Source organism: Plectropomus leopardus, chromosome 7 (assembly GCF_026936395.1).
Source record: "Plectropomus leopardus strain MGB_pleo_1.0 chromosome 7, ASM2693639v1, whole genome shotgun sequence".
Classification (NCBI taxonomy): Eukaryota; Metazoa; Chordata; class Actinopteri; order Perciformes; family Serranidae; genus Plectropomus; species Plectropomus leopardus.
Window position 1 is genome coordinate 7,683,054 of NC_142182.1, and position 11,596 is coordinate 7,694,649.

At 36.2% G+C, this 11,596-nt stretch overlaps 1 protein-coding gene across 1 annotated transcript; it reads left to right on the top strand.

The window, feature by feature from the left end:
• Positions 1 to 2,402: 2,402 nt before the first annotated feature.
• LOC121950403 (DEP domain-containing protein 7-like) lies at positions 2,403 to 10,673 on the top strand. The gene is made up of 12 exons (XM_042496391.2): positions 2,403 to 2,634; positions 3,573 to 3,752; positions 3,891 to 4,032; positions 4,132 to 4,221; positions 5,408 to 5,592; positions 5,749 to 5,950; positions 6,314 to 6,459; positions 7,266 to 7,427; positions 7,612 to 7,754; positions 8,548 to 8,673; positions 9,179 to 9,254; positions 10,235 to 10,673. The coding sequence occupies exons 1-12, from the start codon at positions 2,568 to 2,570 to the stop codon at positions 10,444 to 10,446; spliced, it is 1,731 nt and encodes a 576-aa protein (XP_042352325.2). The 5' UTR covers positions 2,403 to 2,567; the 3' UTR covers positions 10,447 to 10,673.
• Positions 10,674 to 11,596: the final 923 nt, after the last annotated feature.

Sequence of the window (11,596 nt, forward strand, 5' to 3'; positions counted from 1 at the left end):
GAATCATCAAGTTTATTAGTAACCGCTGTTTTCCCACTAAAGACAAGTGTCTGCTGTGAAAAAGGCCACATACACAGCACAATTGTGTGTTAACGACAGTCATTTTCTGACAGTTTATCAGTAAAGACTACACCAATACCGCTCCATTTACTAACCATATTGCAACTAAAGGTTAAACAGCAAGCTATTTTTAAATTATATGTTTTTCTTTAAACCAAACAGTTGATCTGGCTTTCCTATGGTAAGGGTAGTGAAGTTAAGCTGGTGAAATTAAAAATGACTATTTGCTAAGAAATAAATAAAAAATGTTGTGGTGAAATAATTTTGTTAGTATGGTTTTTAACTGTCTAAAACTGTGTTGTTGTTTTTTAACAGCTGAGTTAACCTTTAACGGTAAAATTAGTGATGCTATAAAAAAATTACATTTTTTAAATAAAATTTTAAAAAAGGATGAATATTCACGGTTGTTAATACAATATATTTGAGTTATACCAATAAATACGTGGTGATACAAATTAGATCAGTATCATTTTTTCACCATTTCTGAGACATTTTCAAAGTACTGTAATGGCAAATAGGTGTAAAAAATATTACTAGTACTGGTAACACTACTAATTCCATGTTAACACACTGATATATGTTGGTATACCAACACATTACAAGCATTAATAGCAAATAATGGGTATTTCTTTTAAATTACAAAATTCAATATTGAATTTGTGATTTTTTTTCTCTCTGTTTTACCATTACCATGAACGGCCAACTCAACCATTTGATAGAGGCATATTTTTATTTATTTTTTAATGGTGGGGTATGTTAAAAAAATAAGCACTGATTTTTGTTATTACAGCCCCAAATATCTTTTTTTAAAATGCAAAGAAAAAAAACCATTGCCTTTTTCTTGGTGAATAATTTAAAGGGATAAAGACAGTTAGCAAGTGCAAATAAACAAGTTTAGCTGTATTTTATTCCAAATACATATGCTACAGTGTTAAGCTTAACGTATCAGTTATAACTGAAATGTATTTAAAAAATAACAACGCAGTTTCCTATTGGGATCACCACCAAAACATTAGCCAAAACATTAGCCAAAACATTAGCCTACAGCAAAAGCTAACTGAATGCTAGCTAACTACAGTGAAATGTTAGCTAGCAATTTGCAAACATAAACAAAAAATGCGATAGTTAGTCGGTAAATTTCTAACACATATTGTTTAAAAATATGTTAATGTCAATAGGAATAAGAATTTTAGTTGTTATATGTAAATTAATCAAGTAAAATGACGTTTTTTGATATTGCTACATTACCTTTGGTGGTTAGCCAGTCGAGAGCGGTTAGCAGCAGCGCCCTCTGCCTCCAATGTGAGTACAGAAGTATAAATTTGAGGTACTTGTACTTTACTTATAACTTATATTTTTACTCCACTACATTTCAGAGGGAATATTGTACTCTTTACTTCATTACATTTATCTGATAGCTTTAGTTACTTTGAAAATTAAGATTTTTTTTGCATTTATGAGAGGAGTTTTAAAAATATGATATAATATTTGAGCATTTTTCTACTTTTTGAAAATAATTTGAGTTTGGTTTGTTTGGGGTGGGGGGGCTTTTCATTTTTTTATTATTATTTTGAGAGATTTTTGGTTTTTGTTTTTCATCTTTTTAAATCATTTTCAGATTGTTTTTTTTAAATATATTTTTTCCTAATAATTCTGAATTTTGGGGTGTGTGTTTTTTTAAAGATGTTTTCTGCATTGGGCTCTTTTTCTTTTAACACTTTAAGTACATTTTCCTGATTATACTTATGTTTACAATTTGCAAGTACCACAATGCAGGACTATTGCTTGTAACAGAGTATTATCTTAAGTGAATAATCTGAATACTTCATCCACTGCTAAAAATAAGTGGTTAAACAGTCAACACAGACAAAATATAAAAATACATTTAAATATACCCATCTATTAGAAATACTGCATGTCTCTAAAGAGGCAAAACTGCGTAAAATAACTTGATTTAAATTACCAGGAGAAAAAGGGGGCAAAATAGTTTTCTCATATTTTCTCTTACTCTGCAGCTGCAGCACAGAGCTTGGAGGTATTAGTACTACCACTATAGGCTAATTGTGCTAATCGCCCCTATGTTATTTGTCTCTGTGGGTAAAGAAAAAACCCATTTGGCCCACATTGGTGCTCATATCCCTAAATGTGTCCATCCATTTCCTCGCCATTGATATTCTATATTCTTACTAATTCAGTTCAAATAAAATGACTTTATTGACATAACCATATTGAATCAGTATTGTTTCAGTGGTTGATATGAATATAATAGTGACCCTACATGAAGGCCAGGTAGCATTTGACTCCTTTGTCAGAGAGCTGAGGTCAGGATCATGTGATTTAGCCATTGCTGCCATCTGCAGGTTAGATATTAAGATTGCACACATACAAAAGCAGTTTCTGCTTGGACGTGCTTTGTTTCTCTGGCTGCTTTCTCCTGTTTGTTAAACACCTGCCTGTTATCAACTAAAGACGTACCTTTTCTGCTGCTTTTCTTTCACTTTGGAGACATGGCGTCGATAAAAGAAAGAGCCGCGGCGTTAAACCTCGCAGACAAATTGTGTGTGCGTCCACAAGGTAAGTTAATCAAGCATGCATTTCAACGAGGTGGTGCACCCTGTGCAGCTCATGGAGGGCTGTTCGTGTGCCCTCCATGAGCTGCAGATTATTTCATTGTGGCCTGGCCAGCTTTGGTATTCTGGGCACTCTCAAAAAGTTGTTGTTTTTAATGCTCACTGATTAAAAATCTGACTTTAGACTTAGTTTTCCTAAATCTGTCCTACAGTAGTTTTCCCTCTTATTTATGCTTTGTTATCTCTCAAATTTGTCTTAATCCTTTGAAAACCTGAGGAAATTGGCTTGGTTTCTTTAAGTAACACATGAAAACATGGTAGGAAGGTAAGTTAACAAGAAATGGCCCCAAAAATTAGGAAGAAGAAAGTAAAAACTTACAAGAAAATTAAAACCTTAAAACAAGCAACACACATAATAGCAATACATGGATCAAAAGATTAAAAAAAAGAAACAAGAAAGTGACCTTTGAAAGTGATAAAAAATAAAATAAAATATCTTTTTTTCTTAGTTTTCTGTACATTTTGTCATTTTTGCTTTTTTGTTTTGTGTTGTGTTGTTTTGTTTTTGTTTGTTTTTTTAAGTAATGGATAATAATCTCACCACAGTTTATATTCAAGTAATTGCCTTTTCCTATTTATTTATTTATTTATTTATTTTACTTATTTATTTTTGCAGTTTGCTGGACATTTCTTGCCTAGTTGCTCAATGCCTTTTTCCCAAGTTTTCAAAACAGATCTGACCAATAATCTTTGGTTTCAGAGGTTTGAATGCTTGTGAAAGTCATCTTAATGCAGCACAACAAAAATGTTGTCAATCTAGTTTGTAAAAGGTAAAACTACCCTCTATTTATCTGTACTCCAACCCTGCACATTTTATCTGTAAAATATGACAATATGGATTCAGTTTGATGTCCTTTGATTTTCTCTGTGCCTGTCTCTCAGCTCATGGAGCGACCAGTAAACCGGTCCAGTCCTCCTCCATGTGGAGCAGCCTCATCTCCCACCTCCGGTCCTCTGTGACAGTGAAGTGCCGACGAGTCCACCTCAGATCTCGCGGCGAGTGTTTCCTCGGCTCAGAGGCTGTAGATGTGGTGGCAGAACACATCAGCTGTGTCACTGAAGGTGTGTATCTGTTGGACAGTGGATTTTATATATGGTAGCATTCTGTATTCTCAGATTTTGCATCAAATAATTTGGTGGATTTTACAATCTATTGTTTTATTTCTGAATCAAAAGACATGTGCTTGGTTAAACTTAAAGGTGCCGATGTGTCACGGGACAAGGTGGTGTGTGTGTGCCAGGCTCTGTTGGACTGTAATGTGTTCGAGGCAGTGGGTACCAAAGTTTTTGGAAAAGACAAGAAGCAGGATGTGTTTCAAGACAGCAAGAGTGCTCTTTACAGGTTATATACACGCAAACACACAGCCACCTGTGATGTCTAATGTCTATCTGTAATTGCTATGACTGTGAAAACAAGATGCCTGTTTTTTTTAACACACAGGTTTGTAGGTGTGAGTATTCCCTCGGTGGAGGAGTTGGAAAGAGGTGTGAAGGGGATCCAAAGACTGTTCTGCAGTGCTCCTTCAGACAGGCACTAAATCTTTCTTTTGTTTTTTTAATGGCATACATTACATAAACTGAGTCATCAGTTTATTAGTTACACCCACATTTAAAAAAAACATATATAATGCAGACAAGGAAATTTTATGATGCATCCTTTTCCAAATGGCGTGACAGGTGACCGCCTCAGCTGAGATGCAATGCTCACTGCTGATCTAGCAAAAAAAAGAATGCTTACTTTTGTGCGGCAATGCGATTAGCTGGTGTAGTTCGGTAGAAAGAAAATAGCTCCTTCATGAAACTGCTCACAAAAAGGTCTGTGGATTATGTTGAGTAACCGTGAAATGATTTCTGGAAAAAGACATTGCTGTTAAGTTTTTCAGATGAATTTTGGGCGTGTTGAACACCACATGCTGAGAGCCATTTGGTTCCATTATACTGGAGAGAAGGCAGACATCTCTACGGGCCGATATCTCCATTACGCAGCAACTGACACCAAAACAATCTAGATTAATAAAAAGCTCCACAGGAAAGGGGACAAATATGTTGTTTGTTTTTTGTTTGTTTTTTTTTTATTTTGGGATAAAACGATTCCTTTAAACAGTCCTATTTGTCGATTTAGCACAGTTTCTACTATGGTTTAATACAAGCATTTACTGTATATTAACCCTCTGAAACCTGATAGCATTTTCTTTATTTCTCTTCAAAACATGGGAACAATGCAGTGAGCAACTTAAAAAGAAATGTACCAAAAATTTAAAAAGAAAAATGCATAAAAGAAAATTACCTAAAAAAAAACAGAAAAAAGAAAAGTCAAAAAAGTGCTTCTATTATAATTCTAAAATATATAATTATTAACATTATAAATACAGTGTTTTGGACATTTTCCCCCAGCTATTTCAAAAATTTAGTTTGTAGATCTACTATTTTCTTGCAATTTTCAGAGCATTTCTTTATATTTTTTTAATTGTTTCTTTTCACCCCAAGAAGACAGCGAACCAATTTGCACAGAGTTCGAAGGTTTAAGTACTTGTGAAGGGGTCTGAATGCAGCTCAAGAAAAATGATGTCGATCCAGGCTTCAAGGGAGAGGAAAAAAAGAGGTTTTTTTTCTTTTGATAGCATGTGTCCTTTCACCTAACCTGTGCTAAAATTCACAAAGTACTTTTCGACATGTCACCAGCGTGAGCTCTCAGCTGTCTCTGCTTTGCCTTCCAGGCAGGAAGAGCAGACGCGTCCCACTGACTTACATGTTGAGATGTCCACCCCCGTCAAACTTACTCAGATCACCCCTGTGGCCAACCAGCTGGACACTCCTGCCACTGCCCGTCTGTCAGCGGAGCCTCTGGTGGACAGTCTGAGTCCCAGCAAAGTGCAGACAGACACTGCGTTACCACAATCATGTAAGACACTAGAATTTGGTGGTCAAAGGTCAAACATGTTCTTGTCCATAACTGAAGAATTCAAAGACTAATTAAGTAAAGCACTGGCAGACAACCAAAGAACTATAAAACTGCGAATCTTAGTTTGTTTTTTTGTTGTCTTGCATCCCTCCCCAGTGGTAGCCGAAGTGTGGCAGGAGCAGACGCTGCTCCGGCTTTTAAACCTGGTGGAGCTCCCCCTGTTGGAGGGGGTGCTTCAGTGCAGCCAGACCCCGTCCCCTCCTCCTCCGTTACACCCGCTGGCTCACAGTAACCCAGACCTGATCTACAGCAGCAACCACCTGGACAGAAAGATCCTCAAGGCCTTCAGGGACTCTCAGTATGTGTGGCTTTAAAAAATAATTTACTACTTACTTAAATGATCTAAGGTGCAACACAGCATGTGGCAGATGTGACTGCATATTAAAATTGTATGTACTTCTGAATCCAGACTCAGATTAAAAAAGCCTGCCTGCATTTTATGTTATCAGTAAGTTAAACAATCAAAATAATATAAGACAGAACCAGGCTTTTTGGTCTTTATGCTAAGATAAGCTAACTGGCTGCTCTTCATATTTACAGTACAGACGTGAATAGTATCGACCTTCTAAATTGAATATATGGTAATATATTGTGTATATTACCATATAGTGTCTTACTGTAATGGAATAAAAATGGGCTTGTATTCCTCCTCATACATCAGGGAGGATGAGTGGCTTTGTGCGGCTCTGGACTGTCTAGACTTCCTCCCTGATCAGCCAGTGGTGGCGCTGAGCAGGGAGCTGCCGTTCCCGCAGGATCAGGACAGCTGTGAGCCGGAGGCAGCTGGTAGCAGTTCATCAGATGGAGGCAAGTACTTGGATGAGGATTAAAATAGGAGAGGCTAGTGCGATAATATGTCCCAAATCTGGCCCCTAATAGGGTACAAAGTGGTCCCTCAACCATTTTTTAATTCACGCTGAAAATGAAGTGATTCATGCTAGAAATTGTTTTGGTACTTTCAGTGTAATAAGGTGCCAGAGTGTATTAAACAGCATTAATATAGAGCTTGTTTATAAAAAAGAAAGTGCCAGTAGAGGATCCCCCACACCCTTAGACAGAGGTCCTTGCTAAGCCCCTAATGTTGTAAAAATCCTAGAAACATCCTAAAATCCTAGAAATGTACTAAAATCCTGAAAACATCCTAAAATCTTAGAAATGTGCTTAAATGCTAGAAATGTCCTAAAATCTTAAAAAGGTGGTAAAATCCTAGAAACATCCAAAAATCTGAGAAATGTCCTAAAATCAGAGAAATGTCCCAAAATCCTAGAAACGTCCTTAAATCCTAGAAATCTGCTGAAATTCTTGAAACGTCCAAAAGTTCTAGAAATGTGCTAAAATCCTAGAAATGGCCTAACATTTTAGAAACATCCTAAAATTGTGGCCTCTAAGCAAAGCAAGTTGAGTATCCCTGTGCTGGTGCTACTACCTGATTTGGTGTCACTCTTAAGTACAATATCTGTATGTTCGTATACTTTATACTCAGGTCAGCTCCATAGAAGCTTTTGTTATTGACTGTGTGTCAGGTTTGTGTAGAAAGCTGCAGCTGCTGCTGTTAATAATATTACAGTGTAAATGTCCATTTTTGAGTTTCTGGCTGTTTGTGTCCATACCAGTCAACGCCGGTGATGAGCTGCCTCGTCTCTCTCCGAGTGGTTTGTCCCAGTGTAAGCTGCTGCTGTACGGGACTCTGGTGAAACACTACAGCCACACAGACAGACCTCCGCTGCTGCCTCAGCACATGACTGACATCTTAGCAGCCATCACTGACCTGCTGGGTGAGAGCTAGGAGTGTGACAAACGGTGGTTTCTCATTAGAAAAGTTGACTTTGTCACTTTAGGTTCACATTGTCCTTGTTAAAAAATGACCCAGGAGTCGAAATGAAGCCCGTGTTTCTACCCGAGTTGTTCAACTTAAATTTCGACAATCTCACTTACATTTGTGTGTCTCTTCCCTCCCAGTGAATGCTAAGTTGGGCACGTCTCTTGAGGCTCTGCAGTTGTGTCTGAAGCTGCTGCCTTCTGCCTGCAGAGACGAGCTGCGCAGGCTGCTGACTTTCATGGCTCTGGCAGCCGACCCGCAAGGGATAAAGCTGGAGAAGGAGGTAAGATCTGGTGACTGAATCATGTGTTGAATTATGCAGTTTGAAAATGTCCAAGAAAAACATTTTAAGTCATCACCTGGACACTGTCCTTAAGTAGAGACAGGCTATGTACGGTCATGAAAAATCTGGAAAAGTCATGGGATTTGCAAATAGCAATTTCCAGGAATGGTAAAGCTTTGGAAAACCATATATACCCTGAAAGTTTTGGAAAAGTAATGGAATTTGGTTTAATAAACCTGTCTCATGACACATGATGTGTTCGTGGGTGGTCTGAAATTTTAAAATCCAAAGATAATTTCTGTATTTACATTCTCTGACTGTGATAAATGGTGAAAAAAGGGAATTTTTCCTTGGAAAATCATCAAGAAAATATGCCACAGTCCACAGGCATGTTCAGCAGTAAAATAACTACAAATTATAGCTATTTAAAGTTGCATGCTCCTCCCCAGTGCTTAAAGAATTATTTGACATGCCTCCCCCTTTTTTCACAGCCCTCTCCCCTCTCATAAATAACAAACAGTCCTTATTTTATTGCTAAATATTGAGTCCTAATCCTGTTCTGAATTCATTATTTTTTAAATAATATTTATTTTAAAAAGTAATAACATACCAATGAAAAAGTACTTTCAAGGAGTATCTTTGGTCTTTTCAGAGAATGTATTTTTCCTCAAAGTCATGGACATGTATTGGTAAAAATGTGTATGAGGAGTGAGAGGCAGGTAAAACAAAAGAGGGCTTGAATGAACCGCCTGTATTTTTTTCTGTAATTTGAGATGTGCTGTTGAACATGCAGATGGAGAACAGACAGGCGGTGAAGAAGTCTCTCTTCAGGGCGATCCTCCACAGCAGAGTTCTTCCAAAGGAGAAAGAGGACCTGATGGTGGTCTTCATGCTCAGCAACATAACGGAAATTTTTAAGGCAAGGGGATGTCAGAATAGGCTCTTATTATGATTTTGTATGTTTTATATGTCATCAGGATCTCTCAGACTGGACAAAGCTCCCCCATAGTCACAGAAGCCAAATTATACAGTTGTTTTCAAAGTAATACTACTTGTGCTTACCAGATAAAATCAATACCAAGACTCACATGTTTTACCACTTATTACATTTAGGCCAATAAAAATGTGGACATCATGAACTCCTTCTCAAACTGCAATCCAGAGTCTGGCCCTAATAATTGTTTCCAAAAGGTCAACCCAGAGTTTGCTTTGTTTGTTTGAGCTTTGACATTTATTGCTGCTGTAACTCAGTGTTGTGTAAACAAATTGCCTAAATTGATCTGTGAAATATAGTTTAGAAAATGCTGCCCCAGACATTTGTGTTTAGAGAAAAGTGGGAACTTGACTGGCAGTTTCAACTGTTATTTCATCCACAAACCATTTTCTGCTCTCTAATAATTTCAACTTCATTCTCTTTGTTCCAGATACCAGGAGCTCTGCACAAAGGAGTGAGTGACAAGCTGGCCGGCCTCGTGCACGGGAAGCAGCCTGACGTAACTGGTAAATGACTGTTTATGAGCGTTAATCCAGCAGCAGAGTCCAACACAAACACTTTGATAATCGAAAGATCAAAACATCATTCTGCTCTAAAAGTCAGAGTAGATGACTGGATATTTTTACCATCTCACTGGGTTTTATTTGTTGCTGTGCAGCTGCAGAGACTGATATGACATCCATTAAAATAACACTTTTCACCATATGCTCTAATTCACATTAACATAATGTCAAGACTAATTAGTTTGATTTTCTGCAAAAACATGGAAAGAAGGCAATGAGCAACTTAAGACATGGCACAAAAATTAGCAAGAAATTAGTAAATATAACAAAATGAACTGAAAAAGGGTTTTATATATATATATATATATATATACATATATATATATATATAATTTATTTATTTTAAACACTTTTTAATATGTAATTATAATAATTATGAATGTAGTTTTTTTGGACGTTTTTTCTTTAAAAAATCCCCTTTAATAATAATAATAATAATAATAATTTTCAGGTCTTCCTCCTCGTCACCTTTTATTAAGTTCTTGCAATTTGTGGGACATTTCTCGCCAAGTTACTCACTGCCTTTTCACCCATGTTTTACAAAGAAATCAAACCAATTTTCTCAGGTTTCAAAGACACACAAAAACTGATTTCTCAAGTTTCAAGGGGTTAAATAAACAGTCATTTTAAACACTTAAAGTTATTAAAAAAGTCAACAGACACATAATAAAGCCCACTAAAACTGTTGTGGTTTGTCTTTCCGCTGGTCCAACAATCACCAACTCTGGTTTGATTGAAATAAATCCTTAATTCACCCAGTGAGAACTGAAAATGTTCTGGCTTTATACACGCTAAAATCAGTATTTATTTGAATGGATTTGTGTAAATGTCAACAGCTATTTCTGTTGCCTGAATAATTCACAATCGTGGCAAACAGTTAGGTTTCCTCCCTTATAATACTTTTTATTTTATTTTTCCTTCAGGCTCTACGTTCTGTCAGCAGGTCCCCAGCAGGACTTTTGCTGACTCCACAAAGAAAACAACCAATCAGGAACTGTGGGCTCTGCTGAAGAGCATCCACCTGGACACCAAGATCTCAGCCAAGGAGAGGAAACGCCTCCTGGGACAGTTTTATCAAGCCCACCCAGAGATATTTAACCAGTACTTTGGTGAATTTGCAGTTAGTGTGTTGTAGTTTTGTGAAAACAATCATACAGGCACCTTATCTTATCTGTTTCTCTCTCTTTTACAGTCTGATTTAGTCTTTTACATTTATTTTGCTTGTTGGACACAAGTTAACTGTGATAAATTTGTGATGGACAGTAAATCTAGGTTGATATTGTAAAAACATCCTCTAACATGTGGTTACACTTAACGTGTGTTTTTGCTTTAATATTAAACAAAATAAATAAACTTGACATATTCTTGGTCATGTTTCTCTTGAGTATTAAGAACTTACACTGTATATTTCTTGATTTATGCAACATGTACTGTATGTGTGTATTTTTGCTATGAGTGTGAAGGTAAATGCAAAACAAATGGAATAGAGGTGAGGAGAGCTCATCATTTTTGAAAATGGTGGACTGTTAAAAACACCGGTGGTTGCTGAATATTGTACACATCTGAAATTAAAAGCTGAAGGGAAAAAAAGAAATTTACAGTTATTTTCCGTACACCGGTAAGACTTTCCTGGCCACATTTGATGCTTGAATCGTATGAAACATCTAAAGGGGACATGGGGGAGATTAAAAAAATAGATGATGGAGAAAAATTTAATCCCTTAAAACTTTTGGATTCTCCCAAGAACTACTTTTTTCCACAATCAATTTATTTTCATCACCTATTTTTCCCCCCCATCTAATCTTTTCTCCATCTATTTTTTTCATCATCTATTTTTTTCTCCATCTAATTTCTTTTATTTACCATTTAATTTTCCAGCATCATTTTTTCACCATTTATTTTTTTCCACTACCTGTTTAAAAAAATAAAATTACACCACACATTTTTTCCATCTATTTTTTATTTTTTTCCCCACCATAATTTTTTTTCTACCATCATTTTCTTTCTACCATTTATTTTTCTCACCAGCATTTTTTTCTATCATCTATTTTTTCACCATAGGTTTTTATCCCTAGCAGCATATCTTTTTCACCGTTGAATTTTATTCCACCATGTAGATATTTTTTTTTTCACTTTTTTTTTTTTGGCCCACCATCTATTTCTCTCACCATCATTTTTTTCACTAGTTTTTCCAGAACAGTCGAATTTTATTCCACTTTTTTTTTTTTTTGGTCCACGATCTATATATTTATTAATTTTTGGGCTCCATGTGTCTTTATCATAGC

Excerpts from the sequence above, each read along its gene's own strand:
- LOC121950403 (XM_042496391.2), top strand. The coding sequence starts at position 2,568 with ATGGCGTCGATAAAAGAAAGAGCCGCGGCGTTAAACCTCGCAGACAAA. Across the intron at positions 4,033-4,131 it reads AGCAAGAGTGCTCTTTACAG|GTTTGTAGGTGTGAGTATTC; the intron begins GTTATATACACG and ends TTTAACACACAG. Across the intron at positions 8,674-9,178 it reads ACATAACGGAAATTTTTAAG|ATACCAGGAGCTCTGCACAA; the intron begins GCAAGGGGATGT and ends TCTTTGTTCCAG.